The 26,314-nt window shown below is 39.8% G+C and overlaps 4 protein-coding genes and 1 non-coding gene across 7 annotated transcripts; 3 read left to right on the forward strand and 2 right to left on the reverse strand.

Moving 5' to 3' along the window:
* Window positions 1–2,103: 2,103 nt before the first annotated feature.
* LOC116263057 (uncharacterized) lies at window positions 2,104–4,325 on the forward strand. The gene is made up of 2 exons (XM_031642638.1): window positions 2,104–2,342; window positions 3,487–4,325. The coding sequence occupies exons 1-2, from the start codon at window positions 2,175–2,177 to the stop codon at window positions 3,997–3,999; spliced, it is 681 nt and encodes a 226-aa protein (XP_031498498.1). The 5' UTR covers window positions 2,104–2,174; the 3' UTR covers window positions 4,000–4,325.
* Window positions 4,326–4,854: 529 nt separating this feature from the next.
* Window positions 4,855–4,963, forward strand: LOC116263470 (small nucleolar RNA snoR100). The gene has a single exon (XR_004174676.1). It is a non-coding gene; the product is annotated as a small nucleolar RNA snoR100 (small nucleolar RNA).
* Window positions 4,964–9,962: 4,999 nt separating this feature from the next.
* LOC116262247 (trans-cinnamate 4-monooxygenase) lies at window positions 9,963–12,337 on the forward strand. Its single transcript, XM_031641421.1, has 3 exons — window positions 9,963–10,826; window positions 11,107–11,240; window positions 11,495–12,337. The coding sequence occupies exons 1-3, from the start codon at window positions 10,042–10,044 to the stop codon at window positions 12,091–12,093; spliced, it is 1,518 nt and encodes a 505-aa protein (XP_031497281.1). The 5' UTR covers window positions 9,963–10,041; the 3' UTR covers window positions 12,094–12,337.
* A 342-nt stretch (window positions 12,338–12,679) lies between these two features.
* LOC116262248 (adenylate kinase isoenzyme 6 homolog) lies at window positions 12,680–16,805 on the reverse strand. 2 transcript variants are annotated; one of them, XM_031641422.2, is made up of 4 exons: window positions 16,714–16,805; window positions 14,196–14,413; window positions 13,162–13,307; window positions 12,680–13,075 (listed from the first exon to the last, which is right to left on the reverse strand). In XM_031641422.2, exons 2-4 carry the CDS (start codon window positions 14,385–14,387, stop codon window positions 12,883–12,885), a joined length of 531 nt encoding a protein of 176 aa, XP_031497282.1. In that variant the 5' UTR covers window positions 14,388–14,413; window positions 16,714–16,805; the 3' UTR covers window positions 12,680–12,882. The 2 variants fall into 2 exon arrangements, with proteins under 2 accessions (XP_031497282.1, XP_031497283.1); XM_031641423.2 differs by having other exon boundaries at window positions 14,196–14,408; window positions 16,714–16,799.
* Window positions 16,806–18,077: 1,272 nt separating this feature from the next.
* LOC116263122 (transcription factor WRKY19-like) lies at window positions 18,078–22,709 on the reverse strand. 2 transcript variants are annotated; one of them, XM_031642725.2, is made up of 4 exons: window positions 22,562–22,709; window positions 22,072–22,410; window positions 20,097–20,210; window positions 18,078–18,948 (listed from the first exon to the last, which is right to left on the reverse strand). In XM_031642725.2, exons 2-4 carry the CDS (start codon window positions 22,383–22,385, stop codon window positions 18,471–18,473), a joined length of 906 nt encoding a protein of 301 aa, XP_031498585.1. In that variant the 5' UTR covers window positions 22,386–22,410; window positions 22,562–22,709; the 3' UTR covers window positions 18,078–18,470. The 2 variants fall into 2 exon arrangements, with proteins under 2 accessions (XP_031498585.1, XP_031498586.1); XM_031642726.2 differs by lacking the exon at window positions 20,097–20,210.
* Window positions 22,710–26,314: the final 3,605 nt, after the last annotated feature.

The raw sequence follows: 26,314 nt of genomic DNA on the forward strand, positions 1-26,314 counted from the left end.
AAAAAAGCGAGCTATAAGTAAAAAATTGATTAAAACGTCAATTTAGTGCGATTCACGTTTAGTCTAGTGTTTGTTTATTCCTTTTTGCTCAACAAGAAATTTTGGGTGTTGACCAATCACATTTGCACTTAGCTAAGAGATCATTCAATTTATCGTACGATAAAAACTAAGAGAGAATGGTCTTAACATAAAAAATGTTTCGCACATAATTACGGTTAATAAATGAGAAACTAAAAGTGTTCAAAGAGGTTGGCGCAACAATCGGGGCAAAAGCTGGTAGAGAGTTAGTTCTTGTTTCGAATCACTGAAGCGTCAACTCTCTCATGTTGTAAACACGAGGATAGAGGGAGAGACCACAACGTGCGCCATGTACCTTAAGAGACACGGAGTTGGGTGGGAGTTTCAGTTCTCTCTCTTATGGTAGGATGAAATACTCTTCTTACTCACTCAAAAATAAAAAACCAAAAAAGTTGAGATGATTTATCTTGAGGTCTATGTAAACAAATAATCCCAAATACTTCTAATGCCAAATATTATATTTAAAATAATAAAAATGCAAGTTTGTTCATATCATGTCTTCTATCTCTCGAAGCAAGTAACCATGTGAAACCCTATGAATAATGGACATGAATGGGTCATGACCTCTCTTAAGGAGAGTGGAATGAGCCACTCACCTTTAATTCTTAAACTTATGTAATTGACTTTTAAGTCTTTAATAACTTTTTAAAACTAACTATGGTGTTTTTTTTTTCCAATGGACAGAGTCAATGAAATTAAATTGCTAAAGACTAACACTTGCAGCAATAGCAACTGAAAAGCCAATGTTGGTGAGTCGGCCAATTCAGTTATTCAGCCCAACCAGCTGTGGGTTGGTAAAAAATATTAAAAAAATAACTCTTAAAGATAATGAAATATTATATGAATACTTGAAAATAGGAATTCTTAAAAGGAAAAGGCATAAAGTATCTTAAAAGGAAAACTCTTAAAAGTATCATGAGAAACAATTAAGAAACATATGGCGCATTGAAACAAATTGGTTTGAAAATAGTTTGCGACCCGAACCAGCCAATTTTTACTAATATTTCTCGCCCTATACCTGTATCACAAATTGTGGAGGGGGGGGGGGGGGGGGAGATTCTCCGAAAAGGCCGCAACCCTTCTCCATATCTCCTTGTTCTAGGTTCATTATTGTTTCAGAACTTGGTTGAAAAACGAGACACCCGTCAACTAAGTGTGGTGCACCCACGTTTGCAGTTTAGAGGAGTAACACTCATGGGAATTAAAATATTAACATCTTATACAATGTTTAACAATAAAAGTTGTAGCATTAGATGCATACAATATAATAGACTGCTTTCAAAAGCGATATGCGAGATTGTATGATTTACTTGTCTATAAAGCATGATCATGGTGTGTTGGGAACTTCTATAGCATGCTTTAGTTGCACCAATTTCATTACTAAAGAATTGTTAGTTGGTGATTATGTGTCAAACTCCACTACCCAATGCACCTAGATGCCATCACGGCCAAGTTACAGCCAGGGCCCAATGAGAGAAACAAAGAAAATTGCGTCACATGCGACCTCATCAAAAGGGCTACATGCATGTAAAGTTTTCAAGTAATATTTGTCGATATATTGCATGAATAAAGGAGACATTTACATTGAAAATTACTAAATATAACAGTTAATTAAGACCTTAAACTTAGCAAGATTGACGGTTCATGATCTATTGGAATAATCTCATTACTTTAGATCTCTAGACCTAGAACGCGGGCCCCTTCGATTTTAAGGTCTAACACATCACGTTATCATATATATGAGAAGAGCAAGGGTGTGTGCGTGTATATATATATATATATATCATGTGTGAGAGGCCGAAAGCATACGAGTCCACATGTTTTGTGCATATGTGTGATAATACCTACCTATGTGTTAGTGGATATTGCAATATCGTGGACGTGACACCATTTAGGGTTTCTGTCAACATTCCTGAATAGAATATTTGGTGAATGACGCATTCCACTAGCCAGCATTAATATTTAGGACCAGAAGGAATGTTGGTCATTTACCAATTGAAAGCCATAAATACCGGTGACTCTGCACTGCCAAAACATCGTTACAGCTTGAGAGAGAGAGAGAGAGAGAGAGAGAGAGAGAGAGAGAGAGAGAGAGGATGGGATTGATGAAGTTGCCTCTAGACATAATCTTGGTGCCTCCAAGCGTTGCCCTCATCATTGGCTACCATGTAGTCTTGTGGTGCATTCTCAAGACACAGCCTCTCCGCACCAGAACAGGCATCACTGCAATGCGAAGAAGAATGTGGGCTCTCACTCTAATGGAGGTACTGTAATAGCATCGTCTTGTTACAAGCAAGATAGAAAGAGATAGTTACTGTGCTGTTGGCAGTTTCTTTTCATGTCTTAAAACTATTGCTTCTCGCATACAAGTCGAAACAAACGGATAAATTTCATGAAGGTCGGGCAAAATAATGTGATTTTTTGCCATAGAAACGGCATCCGTCTAATATCTTTGGTGTAAGCAGTTGGTAGGATCTCCTTTTAGCAGTAACATATCTGATATTTATCTAGCTGGTCCGAATATGAACCTTTCATTCTCAATCCCATACCATAGGGCTATTTTCTACTTTTAGGGTGATACTGAGTGAAAGGGATCCATATCATATAAATTTCCCTATCACAACCTTCTAAAGCTAGAGGGCTTCATACTTAGAGGGGTCTAATATCCTAAAGCACCCGCCTGTCCAATCTTAACTTATCTTGATCTCTTTTTTTTTTTTCTTTTAATGGTGGGTGGTTCATTTCACCACCCCTAAGAGAGGCCGCCGGCTTCCTCTTTGTGCCGCTCTTGGGTTTCATAGAGTATGCTTCGAAATCTTTTACGGTCCAGAAATAAAACGCACTGGGACGTGATAGTGACCACTCCAAAATTAAAAACATGAGTCCTTAGAAGAGTCAGACCACCCATTGCACTTAAAATAATAATATGAAAAACAAGCATGTATCAAACCCCCTTCTACCAAACTTGATGGGAATAATTTAGGCTAACGATTCAAGGAAATTAAATGATAGACATTCAGATGCAATTTTGAGAATGATAGATATTCAATTGCAAATATAAAAGACAGGTTTTTTTTTTCTTTTTTTCAAGAGGCTAAATACTCTTCAAATATCAAAGGATGAGAGGGAAAACTAAAGAGAGAAACAAGTTTGTCTCTTTAGTTTTAGGGCTATTTTAAAATCTTAAAAAACAGTTTGTCTTCAATATTTGCAACTTACCTTACTGCTTGAAAAGGTAATTTTGTTTCGTTAATTGAACTCCAATTAGATATGCTTATACATAGAGATGCGCGTATGTGTATGGGGTGCATATTAGAGTGGTTGAAACCCGATAACCGAGGCTGCAATCTAACGTGACAGAAGAGTTTCAATATGTTTTCAGTTTTTGTATGGTTTGAACAATTTCAGAATGGCTCCGAAGGCATGTTGGGAGTTCAGTCACTCAGGAACAGTTTAATGGCAGCCATACTGGCTTCGACCATAGCAATATTCACAAATTCAGCCTTGGCAGCAATGATGAACAACATCTACAATGCTCACAAGCTGCTCCATCTCTCCCCGTTTGGCTCACAAGGAGACTCCATTATTCTGCTGAAGTACTCGCTGTCGTCCATCTTCCTGCTGGCGAGCTTCTTCTGCAGCTCCTTAGGCATCGGCTTCTTGACGGAGGCGAACTTTCTGATCAACGTGACAGAGGGAGCTACGGCGAAAACTGCACATACCATGCTCGAGCTAGGATCCGAGCTCGCCTCTGTAGGTAACAGAGTGCTCTTTGCTGCAGTGCCCGTGCTGCTGTGGATGTTTGGTCCTGTGTCCATGGCAGTATCGTCCGTGTTGCTTGTTTGCTTCTTTTATGATCGTGATTTTAACTCTGGCTGTCGCAGTGGGGATGCGAACCACGATTCGGCAAGCCAGTTTTAAAACGACCATGCGTGTTGACTGTGACAAAGAAGAATTTGTTTCTTTTTTTTTTTTTTCATTGAACTTGGTGGATTTCATTGGATCAAGAAAACTTAGTAAAACCAGTTTAGAATGCGATTGAATCATGGCATATCTTGACTATGAATGGGATCTGCCGATTTCTCCATTCAGATTTCAGCTTTTCACAGCATGAATATCCATTTGTATGTGTGTAGGCACTGGTTGTGCAACGAAGCCGATCAAGTTCATAACAATATATATGGGTATGGTTCCAAATAGGCCATATATATATTATTGATCTGTATTTTTTAATAGTTTTCTTTATGAAAAACCAGAAACCAATCAACCATAGAGTAACGTCTGAAGGCAAAAATTCAATTTCTCGCCCGATATTTATGGATCTAAAGGAGCGAACTAGACAGTTTCGTGCACATGCCAGCAGGGCGTGCCCCTTATGGTAATTTAGGTCTGCCAACATCTCTTTATAAAGTCCTCATCGTCCCTCTAACCCTAGTAATCTCCCTTCTCTTTGGTTTCCCCTCTCTTTCTGGTTGGTGGCCGTTCTTATCTAAGGTTTATCGGCTCCGTGAATGCGGAAAGGAGCAACTTCGGAGGGGACCCCGTTTCATCTTTTCCTCATTCATGGCGTCAATGAGCCTTTCTTCTTCTCCTGGTTTCTTGTTCAAGGGTTTTTCTTTTACTAGGGTTTTGGTTGTCTTCCTTCTCTTTCTTGGTTTGTGGTAGTGGTTTCGACTGCGAAACGGAGAAGAAAATTGTTTTTTTTTTTTGCTGGGGTTTTTAAGTGTTTTGGATTCGCTGGGTTCTGTGCACAATAAGCCGATGCTGTGGATGAATAAATGAAATAAGCATGGTTAGGTGCACAGAGAGTAACCTTGAGTCATCATGTCTGCTCACTTTGATGCCTTTTGGCTCTGATAAGTGGGCCTGGATTAGACTCACATCATTTGATTACAGCTCTTGTTTATGTATTTATGAATGCTTCTTCTTTTCTGAGATTCAAATGCAATGACGGTGATTTGCAAAGCCGCTTCATTGTTATAGTTGTCTGTATAGTCTTATGTCTTGGGGTTTATGTCCAAGTTCTTCTGTGGTCAAGTTTTATGACTTGTTATGGATTTCTTTGGCTTAATCGTATTCAAAGTTGTGGTTTTTCAGTTGTCATACGATTGCTCTGTTTTTTCTTTCAGCGTGCTTCTTTTTTCAAGTTTCTGAGGTGACTCTGCAACTACAAATTCGTTTGGGACGTGGCTTTCTCTTTCATTCTATGTTAAGTGTCAACAGAATAGTGGGTCAGTTGGCATCAGATATTGAAACCCTAATTTTTTTTTTGCATCATGTCTTTCCATCTGGAGAGTGAATGATTGGATCAGGGTGTAGAAGGGATGGACGGATTAGCGTGTAGAAGGGATGGACTTATCTCAAACTGGCCAATTCATCTTTTCCTACTGAATACCACCATCAATTTCAATTATTCAATTCGATTCTTTAGCACCAAAAAACTCATATAAAGTACCTTAATAAAGATCCATAAAGAATTGTGCATCTTTAGGCTGTATTGGGAAACCACATAAAAATGGAAAATTGTTTAATTGTTCTGTTCATTTCAGAATAATGTTGAGAGGTTTCATGAAGTCACCCAATTGCAAAAGAAAATTGTAACTGTGTTTCCAAAGAATATGGGTTCAGTTTTGGTAAGTTTTCCTCCAACAGAAAATTTGTCACTGTTTCCTGACAAAGAAAGTTCATTGGAGAAATTGGTAGGTTCAAGACTTATATATATGTGCTTAGACACCTAACAAGCAACGTGGAAATAATGCTAAATTACTGAAATTTTTTCTCATTTTTCTTCCAAGTATTCATCTCCATCTCAAGATGGGTCGCCAAATTATTCCTTTTGGCTAAGATTTCTTTCAACTTAAGCTATGTGTCGCATGTTTATACTCTACGGAAGAACTATGTTGAAGAGGAATTTTAACCCCAATTTGATGATCTATTGGCTGACCAATATAACATATTTTCCAACTCTGTAAATGAGAATTGGGCTCAATGGAAGTTCCCTCCACACAACCAGTGTTTTCATTTTATGACATTCAACTTTATATTTCTAGCAACAAATTCTGGGGGCTAAAGATTTTGAAAATTTTGTAGTTTGTAATTAATATACATGGGAGTTGGACAAAGCTGGAGTTAAGTTTTTAAGGGCCAAGAGTTGAGCTTGAACCCCGACTGCACATGGCGATGTTGGGACACAAACAGACCATGCACTTGGTGCACGTAAATTGCTGTTTGATTCAAGTAAATTCGCTATTCAAAATTACCAATCTGAAAAAGTGGGATGCCAACTCCTTACATTGGGTTCAATTGTTTGATCACGTTAATCGGGCTGTAAGCGGACTTATTCAAACAAAAAAAAAAATCATTCTTTCTGTGGAAAGTTTTCCAACTGCTAAAATCAGACCACTTTAGGATGAAATAAAAAATATATATGTACTTGCAAAATGGGTGAAGCTGGCAACAGATTCCAGCAAATTCATAGGCATTTGAATTTTGAACCCGCAAATAGGGACGTCCCAAACACTAGACCCTTCGAATGCACCTGCCTGCGTCCCGTTCGTCCTGAATCCTGTTCCCACAGGAACCAACGATCCCGGAGCATCCTGTTCCGCTCGGCATGCGTTTGCTGTTTTGGTTCGGAGCCACAACACAAGAACAGGAAATCAAATGTGCCATGGGGAAGGGGTACTGGGCTGCAGACTTGGGCCGGCGGCCAGTAGGCTTAGTTCGAATCGCATGAGCACCCAAACTCATTGTGTTACACAATGGGAGGAAGGAATGCATGAGCTCAACCCTAGTGGTAGGCAGGGGCGGAGTTAAAAATTTTGATGAAAGAACCAAATTAAAGTTTTCAAATTTTGAGACGAATCGAAATATCAGTTTTCGAATTTTTATATAAGACAAGTAAATTTTTTTAAAATTTACATGTAATTCTTTTTTTTAAGAGGAGACCAAGGCTCATGCGGACCTGCTCATTTAAGAAGAGCATGCAAACAATTGAAATTTCCTCCCACCCACTAGAAAAAGAAAGGAAAACATATATATAAATTTGAGGGAAGCCCTTGCTTTCTCCTACATTGGCTGCCTCCACTTATTATTGACACCATGAAAAGGCAGGTATTTGAGAGAAAATCGGGGGATTTTTCTGTGTAATCTTGATGAAGAAATCTAACGATTTATTTTCCTCTCTCTTATATATATATATATATATATATATATATATAAAAGCATCGATATTTTTTACAAATGGAGAGGGTGATCGGAATGGTTAGTTGGATGACATTTTCCTGACTTTCCGAGATGGCAAAATCTGTTACCTAATTTTATAAGGTAGGAAACTTCTACCAATGACAAGGACATTTTTTTTAATAGTTGGATTTTTGTGGCATCGTTATGAGCACTTGGAACCATAGAATCCTGTTCATATTTGAAGTACCAACAAATCTCTTTTTATTGATTGTGTGTGTGTGGGCCTATTCTATCAAATGTTGCTGGATGGATAAAAAATAATACTTAAAAATACCATAAATTTATTAAAAATACAATGGACTACAACTGCATCATAAAAAGAACCGGTAACACTTAGGTGATGGTTTTTTTAGTGATAAATTTTTTATTTTTAGTGATCAGATAACATCCTTTTATACGATTCTCGTTAAAAAGAAAAGGAGTATTTACAAAGAAAAATGTATACATCTTATATTATAAAGAAAAAGTAACATAAAATCATCAAATTCCAACCCGGAAACTTATCTTTCCACATCCGCCATTTTAGAGAGAGAAAAATTTTCCAATTTCTTATGGGCCCTGCTCGGATACACGTCGCTTCGTGAGCAGAGGCGTTCCTACCACGAACTCTTTCCTTCGGTGACAAACGGCGTCACTTGACGCTTTCCGTCACGCCCTCTACTTGCAACGCATGCTACCTACCTCCCTTCTCTTTTATATTTATGATATATTTTACTCTTTGGCCAGGAAAAGTTTACATTATTCGAAAACCTTAACAAACTTTTCATGTTTACTATTTAGAGGTTAGGTTGCCCTTAAAAGGTAAGGGAGTGAACACCAGCCCAGTCGAACGTGAGTTCAGCTCGACTCGACGTGTTAAGCTTGAATTCGACTGGATTAATGTTCGACAAACTCGTTTGAATGTAATTGATATTCATCATTACGTGTTGAGTTTGAACTCGACTTGATTAAAACTCGACAAACTCTTTGAATAAAATTGATATTCATTGTTAGGTGTTGATCTCGAGCTCGACTTGGTTAAGGCTCGACAAATTCGATTAAAGCTCGAGTGTGATTGGGCAGTTACGTGTTGAGCTCAAACTTAACTCGAATATTTGAATGAGTGGACTTCGACTCGTTAAGCAAATGGCGAACTCATTCATTAACCGAACTTTAATAGCTTGATGAATTTTCGGAAAGTTAAATGGATGGGTTGGAAAAAGTAGGAAAACGAGAAGCAAAAGTAAAACCTACCACGATGGGACGTGGCACCTGATGCATGGGAATGCGTCAGCATTACATGTAAGCGCTGGTGTCAGTTTTTCTCTTGCAGTTCAAATGTTCGAATGTCCAAGTGGTTCCATCTTCCATGTTGCCAAAAGAGTCCTATTTGGTGTTTGCTTGGTGTTGTCCAACGGGTTGATATGAATTAGATTTAATAATAAAGTCTTTTTATTATTTTAATTTAATATTTGACAGTACATGTTCTAAGAACATTAAGTCGATAACGGCATGGCATCATTAAAGTAGAATATGTTGGTTTTATCAAATGGATTGTGACATTTAACTTTTTTGTTACAAATTAAAATCCTGCTAGCCCTAACTACTTTGGTATAAGAGGTTAGATTTTGATACAAAAGCCAACAATGATAAAGCTTGAGAAACTGCGCTTTGATTACCAAGAAAGTGGTTCAAGCCCATAGTCCATGGTTGCTTCTTTTTGCACATATCCAATCCCAACTCAGGTGGCGGATCTAGGTGTGGGCAGTTGCCCACACAGACCCACATAATCTGTTTTATTTACTTGTTAATTCACTTACGTATTTTAGTTTGTTCCACATTTCATCCCCCAAATCTACAATTTCTTTCATTAATATTTCTCAATCACAAATTTCTAGGCCCACCACCACAATTTCAACTACAAGTTGATGACCAAGTAAGCCTGAGTACTAAATACTCATTGGGTATTCTTGAATTTTGTGGTATTTTATATATAAACCAGAATGATAGGTTAGAGATAAAAACTAGACGCTTTAATTTTGATGTTTAAAATGTTTTTTTTTTCTATTATTGATATATTAACATTATCATTTGTTTGGCCTCCAATAGAATCAAGATTTAATAATAAAATGATTCATAAAGTTGAATCAAAGCATGCATTATATCAAAATAGTTCTATAAAAATATTAAAATGTTTGTACTTTTATTTAAAATAATATTTTAGCAAAAAAATAAACAGCCTGACTTGAGCATCTAATTTCTACCAATTTCTCTCTCTCTCTCTCTCTCTCTATATATATATATATATATATATATATATATAAGAAAAATATAATTTGAAAAACCTTTCAACCGACCCAGAAAGCAAAACATCATATGAAATGTGGTTGCGGAGTTGTTAGACGTTGCTGACCTCGGGTTCGAGCAGGTTCGTTGGCGACGTGTGCGGTCCACATGAGGGTATCACCATACTTGGGTGATAACGCATACGCAGTCCCCCAGCTACAAACATCACTATCCGCTGACCCCAATTCCAATTAGATAGAACCGGGCACGCCCCAACTACCCGCAGCCGTCACCGTTAACGTTACCGTCACCATGTAACGCCGTTAACATCCCCTGCTCTATAAGACATCCCCCACCTCCTCTTCCTCCTCCCAACTCTCGGTGACTCCGCCAGCTTGAGTGCAGAGGCATCGAGAGTGGCAACTTCGCCGAGAAAGTGAGGTCAGTGGAACCATGGACTTAGTATTAGTAGAAAAGACCTTACTGGGTCTTTTCGCAGCGGCGGTCCTAGCCACAGTAGTGTCGAAGCTCCGGGGAAAGCGGCTCCGGCTGCCGCCCGGGCCGCTTCCGGTGCCCGTTTTCGGCAATTGGCTTCAAGTGGGCGATGACCTAAACCACCGGAACTTGACCCAGCTCGCACGCCGGTTCGGCGAGATTTTCCTCCTCCGAATGGGCCAGCGCAACCTGGTGGTCGTCTCGTCCCCGGAGCTGGCCAAGGAGGTGCTGCACACGCAGGGCGTCGAGTTCGGCTCCCGGACCCGGAACGTCGTGTTCGACATCTTCACCGGGAAGGGGCAGGACATGGTGTTCACGGTGTACGGGGAGCACTGGCGCAAGATGAGGCGGATCATGACCGTCCCGTTCTTCACGAACAAGGTGGTGCAGCAGTACCGGCGCGGGTGGGAGGATGAGGCGGCACGGGTCGTGGAGGACGTGAGGAACAACCCGAAGGCAGCCACCGAAGGGGTGGTGCTCCGCCGCCGGCTGCAGCTGATGATGTACAACAACATGTATAGGATCATGTTCGACAGGAGGTTCGAGGGGGAGGACGACCCGTTGTTCCTCAGGCTCAAGGCGCTCAACGGGGAGCGGAGCAGGCTGGCCCAGAGCTTCGAGTACAACTACGGCGACTTCATTCCCATAATGAGGCCATTCCTCAGAGGTTACCTGAGGATGTGCAAGGAGGTCAAGGAGATGAGGCTGAAGCTCTTCAAGGATTTCTTCGTAGAAGAGAGGAAGTAAGATTCTTTCTCTCTCTCTCTCTCTCTCTCTCACACACACACACACACACAGAGATTGCTTAGAGGAGTTTTGATTAGAAGTCTGAAACGCCTCTCTTTATAGAAGCGAATTCATTGTCACTAGTTTACCTGCTCCCTCTGTCTGTCCCATTGATGGGTAGTCCTTCAAATTTGGAAAAAATAAGTAATTTAAGGATCATGTTATTTAAAGATTATGCAATTTGTTCTTACACTATTGAAAGATCTGAATTATGGAAAATTTTTGGGCGCTATTTAGGAGGCTGGCTAGCACGACGACCTCTACTTCAGGCGAACTAAGATGCGCTGTAGATCACATTCTTGAAGCTGAGAAGAAGGGCGAGATCAATGAAGACAATGTTTTGTACATTGTGGAGAACATCAACGTTGCAGGTATTTTTCACATTTATTAAGGCTCTATTCTTTCTTGTTCAATTCATTGTTGTGATGATTACTATCAAAGAAGAGAAAAATCATGGGGGTGTATGAAGAGAACTGCAGTTTTTTAAGGTGTAACTTGGTGGATTCATCCAAGACATTGAATACCCTATGTTAATACGCCAATAATATGAATACAAAGAAAGAAAAAAGAACTAAACTTCTACAAATATAATAGCTGATGTTATGCTTTCTGGTGTAACTTACAGCAATCGAGACAACCTTGTGGTCAATCGAGTGGGGGATTGCAGAGTTGGTGAACCATCCGGATATCCAAAAGAAGCTCCGATCCGAACTGGATTCAGTACTGGGAGCTGGGGTCCAGATTACCGAACCCGATGTGGCGAAGCTGCCATACCTCCAGGCAGTTATAAAGGAAACCCTCCGGCTGCGCATGGCGATCCCCTTGCTCGTCCCTCACATGAACTTACACGACGCCAAACTCGCCGGCTACGACATCCCTGCTGAGAGCAAGATCCTGGTCAATGCGTGGTTCCTCGCAAACAATCCGGATCAGTGGAAGAGGCCTGAGGAGTTCCGACCTGAAAGGTTCTTGGAAGAGGAATCAAAGGTCGAAGCAAATGGGAACGACTTCCGGTACCTGCCTTTCGGAGTCGGCCGGCGGAGCTGCCCGGGGATCATCCTGGCATTGCCCATACTAGGGATCACAATTGGGAGGCTGGTCCAGAACTTTGAGATGCTGCCACCACCAGGACAGAGCAAGGTGGACGTGACTGAGAAGGGGGGGCAGTTCAGCTTGCATATATTGAAGCACTCTACTATTGTATTGAAGCCCAGAGCTTTGTGATTCATTTCTTTGTGTCTCTTTTGTTTGTCTATATGTGTTTGCTTTGTTGGTGTAATGGCCTAAAGACGAGAGAGAAGTATGAAAGGCCAAGCGAGTATCGAGTGGAGGAGACAGAAGGGATGAAGATAGAGAAATGTGAAGGGAGAACGTTCATGGGTGGGCTTGGTCCATAAACTTTTTGTATCCAGAGGAGTTCTTTCCGCAAACTTCAGTGAATTTATAAGGTCTGGTTAATGAGTTGCAAGATTTGTGTCGAAACCGGCAGGTTGCAATTCTGGGGTTTCGGTTGTATCCAGTAGCAGAGCTACTGTGGCTAGTGTGGTCCAATGTCCACACCAGACCTTCCAACATCCCATTGCAGCGAAGTTAGATCCAAGTCCAGTTACATGCAGTGCCTACACCAGACTCGGGTTTGGTGACTCAAAATTGCCCCTCGGCCATCTCTAACAGTGTTTCCTAGCCTCATGGCCAATCTCAGACCTGCAGGGCTCAAGACTGAGTTGCAAGCAACAGCAACAATGGAACTGGACGGCTACACCCAGCATTGAAAATCGTGAGCACAAGTGCCATGTAGACAATTTACCACTAACAATAATAGATGTTTGGCATGTGCATATTGAACTTCCACAAAATACATAGCTCGAGTAAAACTGCCTTACAAAACTCATTAACAACATGAGCATAAATTTGGAAACCTGATATCAACTTTAAAGGATTAAAAAACAAACTAGGCATTTTGTCAGCCAGACATCCCAACATACCCGAGAACATTTTGCACTACAAACTATGTTACTGCATTGACTTCTGCGTCCAATTCCTGATCCATTCCACTAGGGTGTTCACATTATTAGTAACATCATCTACGCAATCACTCCTTAGGGCCATTATAATATCTTCTGAATAGTTCTCATGAGCCTCCTCCAAAAGCACTTGAAATATTTCACATTCTATGTTGTTTGCAAGCTTTGCTCCAGTATAACCTCTGGTAGGACATTGTTCACAACCAACAGATGGAATTAACTAAACAATAAGAATGAAAGGGGAAGGACCTGCGGCAGGAACACTGACCTTTTCTCAAGACGATCATAAAGTGCAGTATTATCTGTTTGCAGAACCACCACGCAGTCGAACCAGCGCTCAGGGAAGAAATCACAGCCATGGTAGTCAACAATGTTTCCACCTTCTTCCATCAGGTTTTCAATCTCGTCACACAACTGCCATAAAAGCAGTACAATTAGATGAGAACGGGTCACAAGATGTAATCAAGGAGCAAACCTCACAAGTGATCAACTGACGACCCCATTGACAGTAAACTCAGCCTTTCTAGCTTACCAAAGATCAGGACAGACCAAAAGGAACAAAATGGATACACATGCTAATTTCCCATCTAAGCTTTTAGTTAAACCCAAAGGATAAGTAAGCTCAATTGAAAACTCTAAATAACCAAATCAGAATCAACTTTATAAAGCAGCCACCATAAGCCCAGGTAACATTCAAGCCTGTGGTACATGTCTAGTGGGCAAAGTCACAGAAGCCTGCAGCTATCTTTTTCCTTTTCAATAGCATCTTCTTAGTAATAGCTCTTTGCTCTGTTAAGGGGAATATTGACAACAATATATGATTCATTAGATTCTATTTTCAACAAATGTGCTCCTTTCAGGTTACAAAGTAAAAGATATGCATGTTAATTAAAGAATGATCAAAATAACTTGAAGAAAAACCATAGGAAGAAGATAGAGACACATCTAGGACCACAATAGAAAACCAAGGAACTGGAATGTGCCTTATCCTTTTCCCCAAGTAGCCCTTGTTTAAGATGCTGAGACAAGTTGTTTGTAGAAGTTTGCATGTCACAAACTTATGGAAGTGATTCAATTTAGGTGAAAGAAGCCCACATAAATATCAGACGAGCACAACAACTGAAAATCACCAAATGCTTGTAAACATGTATGCACTCCACATGTTCGAAGGGGCTGTTGAAAGCTATGGGGGTTATGCTATCAATTTCTCATATTGTGAAATTGAACATTATTTGACCAATTATAAATAACAAGTGATATCCATGATTGTAATTAAATTAAAGAGATGAAGAACCAAATTACCGCATCTTCATCAATGACATGACATTCAAGCTTCTCATCCCATCCATCATACAAGTTCTTTTCCTTTGCCACTTCACCAACATTAATATGGCGAAAGTTGGTTGCTTCAGAGAGCAAAGAACAAGTTGTGGTTTTGCCAGTGCCAGGAGTACCTGTAACGAGTATATTAGGCTTGCTGCGGTGCCTACTCATCTCCTCTTCTCTTACAGATGCCTATACTGCAGAAAATTGACAAACATATCTTGATCAAAGACCAATTTACACAATTGGGAAAGCAACCACGTGGAGACAAATAACAGAAAAGTCTAAGAAAGAAGCAATTATAGAGAAGACAGGTAACAAAAAGGACTAGGGAAGGAGCAATTAGTAGAGTGAGATCGTATTAGATATTTTCATTGAGTAAGCACATAAATATGAATTCAGGTTGGTTCAATTCCTTGACATAGAAAGTTAGAATGTGGTACATGTTCATCTGGTTAAAAAGTAAGAAAGTTCTTTCTGTCATGGATTACCATTGCCTCGGAAGCTATTTATTGCTAAATGCGAGCAGTTTCCTGCAGCAAGTTTGTTTCAGCAAGTTAAAATTTAATGCCTAAGACAGTTCACACCACTCTATAAGACGCACAATACATGTAGAAACAATTGGCAGGGCTGGTTACTCTTTCCTAATAGCAGCCATATAAAATGAAAAGAAATCACAAAAGACAACAAAAAGGAAAAGGCATAGAAAAGGGTGAAATCATATGATGATCACCATGTGTTTACTGTCTTACGACTAGAGGAAGTAGCAGAAAGAGAGAGAGAGAGAGAGAGAGAGAGAACCTAGACTTCTGCCTTCTTCTCCTTCTTTTTCCTAGGACAAACGACACAAAATGCAGGAGGGAGGAAGGAAAAGAGAAACCTAAGGAGCTTCATTTGTTGATTCAGATGAGTAGTGACTCATGAGGTCGGCTTTGAACTTGGACTGTCCAACATGACTCTTAATGGGCATCAGGCTGGACTCAGTGCCAAAACAGATTAATTGTTTGGACTGGATCATATTCAGCCACTATTTTTTACTAAGCTTGTTAAAGGCAATGAAGTGCTAGGAGTTTCTCGTACCAATATCTAGGAGATTCATCCCCAAATCGCAGTTTGCTAACAATACCTTCTAAATACAAAAAATTTTCAATCTTCAAGTTAGACAAAATGACTCCAAAATGACAAGCTCACTTGACATTCCATGTCTCAGAACTGCCATAACAAGAGTTTCTTTTTATGTATCTGAATAAAGCCGTGCAAAGATCAAAATTAAGAAAATTATATCTGCCAACATGAATCTTGACTTGGTTTTCTGAAGAAAAAGCTGATATATGTGGAAGATAGATGTAGCTAGAATTTGACTCCAGAAATTACTCACAAACAGATACCCTACAATAAAAGCAATGCCATCAAAATGCTTTTCAAACAGAGCGCCTGAAATTGAAACAATTACTAGAGCGAGCTTTTCTGTAGATACTTTGAGAATAACAAGGTGCACCAAGCATTCCAAAAAACATATCCTAGAGTATTCTAAATTGGAACAAATTCCAACAAAATTATGGTAGGACAACCTGTCTACTGTACGTGCAGCTTTATAAAATCCAAGAAGCTCAATTCAAAAAACCTTAAATTGTTTTTTTGAAAATTTTGAGCAGCTAAGGGTCTTAAACCAATAAGGACAGCATATTTTTGAAAACTCACCCAAAACTTAGATGTTCAGATCAAAGAATTCCGGTTCAGGAGCAGAAATACATATTCAGTTAATCGTAAGGCAGGAAATTAGAAAGACAAAAAGAAATGCAGTTTAATGTAAAACGAGCTTCAGCAACAAAAGAAGAACCTTTAGATTGTGCAATCAAGAAAGCCAGAACCAGTCAGATACACATTGATACCTTCTTCAATAACATGTGTAATGGATTCAACTCTTCAAATACAGAAGGACATATCCAATAAACAAAATAATCAGTTAAGGAGAAAAAACGATGGCAAAACATAATTAGAATAGCTTTAAAAGTATCAGAGGAGACTTTACAAAAGGTGCACGTTTTGCTTTAACGGAACCAATATTTTTAAATGCGTGACCAAAAAAAATCAAGTCCTTCGGTGTCAATAATGGCAGAACAGGAAATTAACGGTTTTCCAATAACAGGAAATTGTCTATAGATTAAAACATCATGATTAATTGAAAATAACAAATTACAAGCAACACAAACGATAAAAACACTGCAAAACGAGTTGTTTTTCAGTTAGCCAGGTGAGTTGAGGGTAGGGATTCCTTGCAGCTGTATCTGATGCAGTGGCAAGGAGACCCTGTTCGGGCAAGAGCGAGAGAGAGTGGCGAGAGCTGTCGGGCGGCCATTGCAGGCCGGCGGCCTTCGTTCGAGAGAGTGAGGGCGAGGGGCAAGAGCGGCAGCCTTCGTTCGAGAGAAAGGAAGGAGAGGGGTGGGCGCACCCTTGTCCGAGAGAGAGAGAGAGAGAGAGAGAAAGAGAAAGAGACCTGCGCACACAGTCCGGCGCCGGCGTGAAGCTCGTGGATGCAACAAAGAAGGGGGGAATACGATGCGCAGAGGGCTTCGCGGAACAGAGGCCACGAAGATCGAACGTTTCTTTATAAACTTATAGGTCGCTATTTGTAAATTATTTTATCCCATGCCGTTGCTTGTGATTTCCAAAATCCTGGGGAGTTATTTGTAAGCACATCAAAAGTTGAGCTTTATTTATAAATTCCTCGTTCTCAATAATTAGTTGTAAATATTTTTCATTAACTAAATATTCCAGCCGCTTAAAGGGCGGTTACAAATGGATCAAATCAGCGTTGAAATAACCCGTTTCTGTTTTAAGTCGCAAAGTGCCGTATGTGGGGCATTTGGATCCGTATATGATGGCATTTTAAAACTAAAAAATATATTACAATTTTATTAAACAATGTATGTTGTTTGTCATAGCATTCTTCTTCCTACGATGATGAAATATGTAAACCACTTGATGGAAGGTGCCCTGTAACACTTAAAAAAAGGAAAAATTAAAAGTCGTTTTTCAATATAATTTTATTAAAATATATGCTATTTAATAAGAGTGGAGTCAAAATAATTTATAATTAATAAATTTTCAATTGATCTTAGAATAGTGACCCAGGTCTAGTGGAGCTGCCTCAATAACTAGACTTAGATCCACGTAAATCCAACATATAAATTTAAGGTTTAGATTTCACAAGATATGCGCCCTATAGAAATCCCACCTGTCTCTGGTTCTCCGCCCTTTAAAACTTGATCAAGTAATACAAACGAATACAGCTTCAATACCCTAGGCTCTTCTTCATTTTGAGAGGTGTAACCAAAATATTTAAGATAAAGATTATATCGTATATCACCAAAATAATTTGAACAGATGACATTGCATTCCAGATTGCGTGGTATGGCTGCTTGCATGCACATATATATATATATATATATATATATATATATATATATATATATATATATATATATATATATATATATATATATATATATATATATATATATATATATACATGTGTGTGTGTGTTCCATTTTGAGGGGTCATATTTTGATTACGATTAAAGTTTCAAGTTCTCCATTTCCTTCAAAAGACGCTGACTTTTGCTGGTAGTTAACTGCCAAATAACGGGCGGTTGAACTGCCATAGCTGATGCTTCAAATGATACCGAATGACTACCTTGTTTAAGTATTGCAGGTTGTTCACAGTGTCATAACATGATAACGAGGCCTGATCACCCACCTCTTTCACAGAAATATGATCGATCACCCTGTTGAAGAGCGAAAAAGACAGAAACTATACACAATAGGGGAGGAAACAATGTTAAGTAATTAGCTCCAACACTTTGCATCGCGTCAAGCTTCTTCTGCAAGAGAGAGGAGCACCCTTACTAAAGACTAACCAGAACAAGGCTTTGTAGAAATAACTCCGGTACAGTGAACGAAGTAAACGCCTTATTCCTCACAAACTTATCATTTAGCAGGAGAACTAAAACTTAAAGTTGAAAAGAACAGGCTTTAATTGCTGCTAATGGTACACACAGATTCTCTTCACAAGCAGTTTCTGGGGTGCCCCCAAAAGCACTTATGGTAATTGGGTTCCACTCAAAACCAAGAATTTGCTCATCATTTCCACTGCTAGCAGAGCAGTTCAGTAACTCCAGGAAACTCTCAGATTGTGTTGGATGAGATTAATACATATCTTGCTGCATAGTACTGAACAGGGCCATGATCTCACTTAATCGATATCATCAAATTCCACAAGCCTCGCCAAGCCCATGTCAAACCCCGGGAAACTGAAGTCCCCCGCACCTACTTCACCACCGTAGGAGCCCAGTCTCAGCTGTTTCAAGAGATCAAAGGGCCCGTCGGCACCGAGATGCAGCGAAGAGTAGTGAGCGGCCGGCCGGTGGCCGTGTGCAGGCTCGTTCGGCAGGTCTTCATTGTCTTCTTGCTTGAAGATGGGAAAGGAGGAGTGGGGAGGGAAGCAGGAGGAGGGCATGGAGTTGGTTTCAAAGTTTAGAAAAAATTCTTGCCTATCGGCTGGGTCTGCTGCTGCTGCTGCTGCTGCAAGGTCCGGACTGCAGCGCGTGGGCTTGCAAGTGTGGCTGCTCATGTAGGTGATCTGCAGGAGCGAAGGGTTGTGGTCTAGCCTTTGCACCTGCTTGATTGCTGGGCAGCCTTGGTCGAACTTGTGGGTGCAACGGAAGTAGCTCCTGATCAGTCAAAATTTCAGGTCAGGTCGACACATGAGAGGTATTTAGAAAGAGAGAGAGAGAGAGAGAGATCATGCGGACTTTCACTTTATACAGTCACCGGATCAGAGAGAGATTAGTTTCAGGACAAATAGTACATGTCCAGTGTATTGGTTAATAATTCTCACCACATAAATGCTCTCATGTTCGAATATTTTAAATGCAGCTGCTTAAGTTAAGGTATATATCACAGAAAAGAGACTGTTACATGAGAACTTTTGTTATTTCACAAAAGGCCAAACTTCTCTACGTGTGTGTGCACACGATAGATGTTCTAGGTACACCTACACCCACTAAATAAAAATATATATATTCTTCATCATAGATGCCTCTACATACTGTTTTTAGTAAAGAGCAAGTTTATAAAACGTAATGTATGGCTTCGCATCTCAAACATCAGCTGGTCGTGTGCCAATTATTAAACAACGGGCATGAAACAACGACATTATTCCCAGCAAACAGCACAAATTCAATGTACATATAAGATCTGACAACGCAGTCTCACTAAGGTTTCAGAACATAGATTTAAGCACTTTAAGGGTCCAAAATAATAACTATCAAATAAAACACGTCTCTCTCTCTCTCACACACACACACACACATACAAAATTGAAATTAATTATTCTTGGGTGGTCGAATCGATTTGAGGAACTCAATCCAAAAGGAAACAGAAGTAGACGAGCCCTGAGCAATCATTTCGTCTCTTAGGCTTTGCATGGAGGAGAAGATATAGTTTAAGGACAGACGCAACGGCCGTTTGTTGAATGCATACTATTGTCAAATCATCACCAATTACTTGTGAGGCTGTTGAAGAAAATTTTGTGAAAAACGTAGGTCGATTTTGTCATTACTTTGGATCACTCAAGTAATCAAAGTTAGCTCACCAAACAAGTAATTGCTTATAACACACATACAGACACACATAAAATAAATTTTATATATATATATATATATATATATATATATATATATATATATAGACAGGCACACTCTCTGATGATCTGAGATTCCTTAATTTTCTTGAGTTGGAAGCGCAAAGCTTCTACGTTTTAACTCTAGATTTGACCTTAAACATGCTTTATAGATCAAGATGAGGGGAATGAGAAAACCTTGGAAATTTAGACCCCAGAATATCCTTTTGTCCGTACTTTCGCCACGCATATCCATCCTCCTCATGGACTGCGGAGATCGTTGTCGTAGTTGCTGGAATTTGTGACGGTTTCCTGCCATGCAGAATTCGTGAGGAAAGGGAAGACAAGGTTTAAGTGAAAGACAGAAAGAGCAAAGCCGCTAAAAGACTTCTGCTACTAACGTCCATGGCAAATGAGAGCAGCATGATCTTCTACATGAGCCGCGTCCGTTTTAGATTTCCAGGGCATCTCCTTGGTTAAGCTAGAACCCATTTTTCTTTAGCTTTCATTTATTTCATTGTGAGAGAGGAGGAAGAGTTTGGACGGGAGAAAAGTATTCTCTGAGAAAATATATTGAAGCTTTGCCAAGAAAGACAAATATGCTGCTGCTGCTCTGCCAAGAATGTGGAGCTACAGAGAAAACATAAGTGTCTTATAATGGACTCCAAGTAGGGAAAATGTGGCTTCTAACGTTCGTTTACTCAAGAACAATCACCATTTTTCCTGGAAACCAGAAGATTTTCATGGCAAAATAGTTGAAAAAAAGGGTCTTTGTGTATCATTCAATGAAGGAGACTCTCTCTTGTTTAAATCTTTTCCCTTGAAATATTTCTTCTTGAAGCTTCCCGATTCCGGGGCTTAGGCGAATTGTGAGAAAAAACTTCACCTCGCCTGATTGAGAAAATAAATTATTTCCAGAACTAAATTAACTCCGAATAAACTTTTACTCCATATGTTCAAGCATGTACATGCGTTTAAGACGAACAATTCCTCATGGCGTTCGTCGTTCTTGCACCAATCTAATGCCTATGGAACATATATATAGTGAAAATTTGGTATGCAAATGCAAGGAAAATGTTGTCTTCCAACAATTTATATCCTAGCTTCTTCGGTTTTTGTTAACCCAAAACGACGTAAGGTTGTGCCCACTTTGAGTTTCCATCATTGTTTTGGAGAGTGAAGCAATTTCCACTGATCAGGATCGCCCTTCCCCCGCCCTACCTGACCAGAGGCTGATCGCCCGCCTTTGATAGAAATTTTTTATTTATAAAAGCATCTTATGTTTAGATGGATTTTTAGAACTTAAAAAGAAAAACATTTTCTGAAACACTGTTTCACAAAAAGATAAGGTTGATCTATCATAAATGATTGAGAATGAATGCATGCATAATGTTCGGAGTAAGTAAAAAGTACTCTTCAATTGTTTTTTTAATTAAATGTGTCAAACTGAGATGAATTGGACTGAAACATGTGCCTGCAGGCGCGCGTTATCTAGATTAATTGCAGTGCATAAGGTGGCGAGTTCAATTGCTTTTGTGAATCTAAAAACCACATCAGACCTGATCGATCTGTTTGCAAACGGTTTGTTTAGGTTAAAAAATATATCAAGATAAAGAAAAACTAACATGTCCCAGCTCTTGAAAGTGGGCATGACCTAAATACAACTGCTTTATTGAATTAACGATGTATAATTCATAAATTTATCACCAATGTGATAATTAATTTTGTATAAACCGAGTACTTTCCACTATATGGAGTTATGATTCAATGTACCAAAATAAAATGCTAAAATCCACCGCTTTTTCAACCTCACAAAACATTTGTTGAAAACAAATAAAGGATTATAGCCCCACTAGGACTAGTTCATCAAGGAATGCGAATTTAGAACCCTGAAAAAGGTGATGCGATTAGGTTTAACTCTCTATAGTAAAACCACAATGCCCACTAATTATCTTTACAAATAGTTAGCTATATGCCTTGAGTTGCATACGGAAGAAACCTTGATTTCATTTTAGGCATTTAGACTTCATCTTAATGCATTCATAACATGAAATCAGCTAAAGAAAGTTTCAGTAAGATACCAGAAAGATCGCTAATCTGCCTCTATGCACAGTTGGTACATAAGCAAACTAAACTATACCATGATCACCATTGTAAGAAGCGAAAACCTCACCTCTTTTTACAGCTTCCCCGCACTTGAGCCTCTGCATTCTCCCTCGCAGGGCTCTCCGAGAGCTGGACAGCAAGAACCGGCTCTCCCGCCGTCCTCCGGCCGCCCTCGTCGGGCTTCAGGATGCCGATGGCCGACTCGAAAGAGTGGACGACGGCCTCGATGAGGACCCTCTGCATCTCGTGCCGGCCGTCGTCGTCCGACGGTGCTGCCATCAAACTCAGCAACTGTCGTGCATACCGGTGCCCTTCGCTCAGTTCCCTGATCAGCTTCCTTTGTTCTCTAAACTCTTCGTCCTCTCTTGACATCATCGTCATCCTCTCTCCCTTCAATTATTGCTCTCTGAAACAAAACAAAACCATATTGAATCGACAAAAGATTGATCTTCGAAGAAAGCTTCCGAGCATGAGATCAGCAGGTTCCTGGAACGAACTGATCACTCTTGTTTCTTCTCCAAACGCGAACCTTTTTCATCACAAGCAAAAGAACATACCTAATTGCAGTTCGGTAGCGTTGCCGTCTATATCACAGACAAGTCACAGTCCCTTCCGTTTACTTCTTCTGTCCAAAAACCGACTGCCCATTAAAACTCAGAACTCCATCACTCTGCTGACAGCTCAACAAATTTATTCAGAGCTGGTATTCCGCTGCATCCCTCTCTCTCGCCATTCATAGAGAGAGGAAGGCAAGGCAGAGGAAGACAGATGCTCGAGTGTGATGTAAGCAACATGACGTCATGGAGACCTAAGGGTCGCCATATGGGCGGTGGACAATTTTGCCCTTTGACTTTTATGGGACAAAACTGCCCATGCTGCGCTTATACTCGTTGGCGTGATTTTGATTAGCGGAATTAATAAAGAGAGATTAGGAAGGTTACTGGATAAGCATGCAGTGTGGACCATCCAAGTTGGAGATTGATAATGGAGAGATGTGGGTGGTGGTGGCGGGACTCTATGTTTCGTGAAAAGTAGTGGCTTTATAAACTAATCCCTTAAATCCCCACCGTCCGATTCCAACGTGATCTTTGTCACGAGCTCTCAGGATGATGCACATTTTGGGCCAGGTTGTCGGACCAATAAGATGCTAATTACCCGGTTTTCAAACTTGTTAATGTTGCAATTTACTATGAAAACAACCCATGTGCCTCTCTTAAGAAGGGGGTGCAATAAAGGCCCAAAAAACTATATACATATATAATATATATACATAAAGAATCTTCGCAAAGCTGAGTCCTTGTTGAGGTTGCTTCCTAAGAGGTAAACCTTGTGTAAAAGCTTTGATCATGTTAATGAATTTGTGACATGACCTATCATGTTTGCTTTTACTCCTGCCAGCTTAAGTTTATCGTTGTAGTACATTGAGTGGTAAGGTCGTCTACCTCCTAAAGCAAATTGTATGCAAATCTTAAAGTGGTCATTGTCACGGTTCAGTATGCTCCTTCTTTGGATCGTAATAGGTTTTAAACCCTGTAAACATAAAGGTGGCGAACTGAAGGTAGTAATCTCTCTTAAAAACTGACCTTAAAAGAAAAAAAAAATTCATCCATTTGTGGTGGTACGTTTTAGACATTGTGAGCAATATAACGTGATCATTGGAAAGGAACATCCATCCTCACATTCTTATATGATGTTGTCTACACCAAAAAAAAAAAAAAGGAAAAAAAAAGAAAGGGTGTCCGTATCACAATGTTTGGTTTTATATTAGCAGGACGGAAGGAGTTTGCAATCGAACATAAAATTTTGTTATAAATGTATTTCATGTTTGCATGTTCTACTTAGTTTCTTTTGTTAACGAGGAAATTTATTCTACGGCCGGATGGCAAAAAAAAACTTAAAACTGTTGCTAAAAGTCTTTAGTCACATTGGCATCAGTGACAGTCATTTATCCCTCGGGATCGTGTTTGTCATGCTTTGATGTATCTGCAAAAAAATCATCAATTAGAAGTCTCATTGGGCTGGGCTACGTGCCCACTATTAGAACGGAAGAAGGTGTAGAAGTTAACACCTTTGAAAAACGGGGAATTTTATCAGGCATTTTTATCAATTTACAAGTATATATCGTGTCTGAATACCGCGATACCTTGAAATACCGGTTCCAGGTCGTTGTTTGCATGATGGAAAAAGTTGTCCCGTAGCGCCTTGCCCAGCCTGCGAAAATACTAAAGCCGGAGCCGGAGCCGGAGCCGGAGCCGGCGGGCTGGCCTACGTGGCTGAGCCCAGCCGAATCGACGTGATGTGCGGCCACGATGCGCCTTAGCTGTTGGATGGACGGCTCAGGAAGCAATACCAGAAACGGATCTGGCAAGCGGTTCTTCAGGAAAGCGCGTTGCTCGCCCAGACGCAAAGTTACGGAAATGCAACAGGTGGATTCGGTCAAGGACGAAAAAGGGTCGCACGAGGCCGCTTGGCTGGACAACCCGGAGGGTCCTCCTGATCAGTTTTGACTTTTGAGAGGATCGAGAGGAATTTGCCATGGCGCTCCCCTGGCACGCCCGCAGGTAGGCGCAAAGATGTCGCCTCGCTTTTGATTCTTCTGCGAATCGCAATTAGTGGTCGCCATGAGCTCCTTCACAAGTGGGCCTCTTTAATTAGTTAACTAATCAAAGCCAGGATCCATAAAAATACTCTATTTTGGCCCAGTGCAGCGTGCACCTCCTTCTAAAAAAAACAAGCATAATAAATTTAATTTTCATGAAATTACCAACGTTTGTAACATATATATATATATATATATATATATATATATATATATATATAAGACCAGCAAAAAAGACTGTATTTTCAGTTCATAATGTGAACTAAAAAGAGAAAGTCTATAAGGTGCTGTCAAAATGCATGTGAATCGGCCAGCCTAACTCAAGACCATTTATTTCCACATATGAATTATGAAAGACATATGGCCCTCAAATTGCCATCAATTTAAAGAAAAGCATGTCTATGGTCCGTGCTGTCGAGCTTAAGATCCCTTTATCTTGTAATATAAAATGTTCTTAAATTCAAGACACCATTGGGCGAGTGGATTTATTGGCTCCTGGGATTTGTTAAGAACCTTTATACACCTTGCAATCACATGGTTAAAAAGCTGCTGCTTGTTAAAATAATTCACCAAGAATGCATCCATATGGTTTTCATATGCAACATGTCAATTGCATGCAAAAATTTTAAAAAAAAAATGTCGTGATTTTGTATATTCGATTTATGTTTTCACACAAAAGCCACTTACAGAAGTTGGTAGGTGCGAGGAATTAGTAGCAATTAACTACTAACAGCTTGTGCACAGCAGATTCCTGTAGGTATTAGAAAAACACATTCTTGTATATATATATATATATATATATATATCCACGTGAACAGTACACCGTAATAGGAAATTCTTGAATCAAGTCTCAATTCCGTAACCTTGTATCATAAACAAGACGTTCCGTTCAGTGTGTTCCACAGGGATAACGGAGAATGCCTTCCAGTAAGGAATGGAGCTAGAAAAAAAAAATTATGAGGCACTAAATATATAATTATCAAATTTTCAGTTGACCTTGAACCAGTGATTCGGATCTTGTAGAGTTGTCCTATATAACTAGACCTAGATAAGTGGCGGAGGTAGAAAAATTGGCTGGAGGGACACTTGTTTAAAAATACTCAAATCTAGAGGAACACTTATATATATATAAGGACAAATATTTAAGATTTTCATTTAAAAATAAATAACTTTTAAGAGACTCGTGTGGGCTAAATTACCCAGGTCCAACATGTAAATTAAAAGTTTAAGTTGGGCTCAGTATGGCATATGCCGGACAAAAACCCAATGTATCACCACTCCTGCCTCATAGACCTTCTTCTGTTGCTTAATTTCACCTCTTGGTCGCCCTACCATGAACGCATTAGTAGTAGCGGAATTACATGTGGACTGGTGTTGCCTACACCATCCCATTATATTGCAATAGGAGCTGGAGTTAGGTCCCGACACATGTAGTACCCACACCAAGCTTGGGTCCGTGACTTAAGTACCCCATTAAGCCAAAAATCCTGGTTCCGCCACTGTTCACTAGTGAAATAAACGAATCCTACTAGTGTTTATGTACTCAATAAAATTTGAGCTCCCAAATCTTTTATTTTGCTTTATTTGTCACCTGAAAAGATCTTTGAGCCCGGAAGTACAAGTAGATCCCAGATCACTCTTGATATGGTAGATCTCTTCCGCTAGAATTCTTTCTCAGTTATGTTTGTACAAGATAATGTAAGAAATGATA

The sequence above is a fragment of the Nymphaea colorata genome, chromosome 10, assembly GCF_008831285.2.
Source record: "Nymphaea colorata isolate Beijing-Zhang1983 chromosome 10, ASM883128v2, whole genome shotgun sequence".
In the NCBI taxonomy this organism is placed as follows: domain Eukaryota; kingdom Viridiplantae; phylum Streptophyta; class Magnoliopsida; order Nymphaeales; family Nymphaeaceae; genus Nymphaea; species Nymphaea colorata.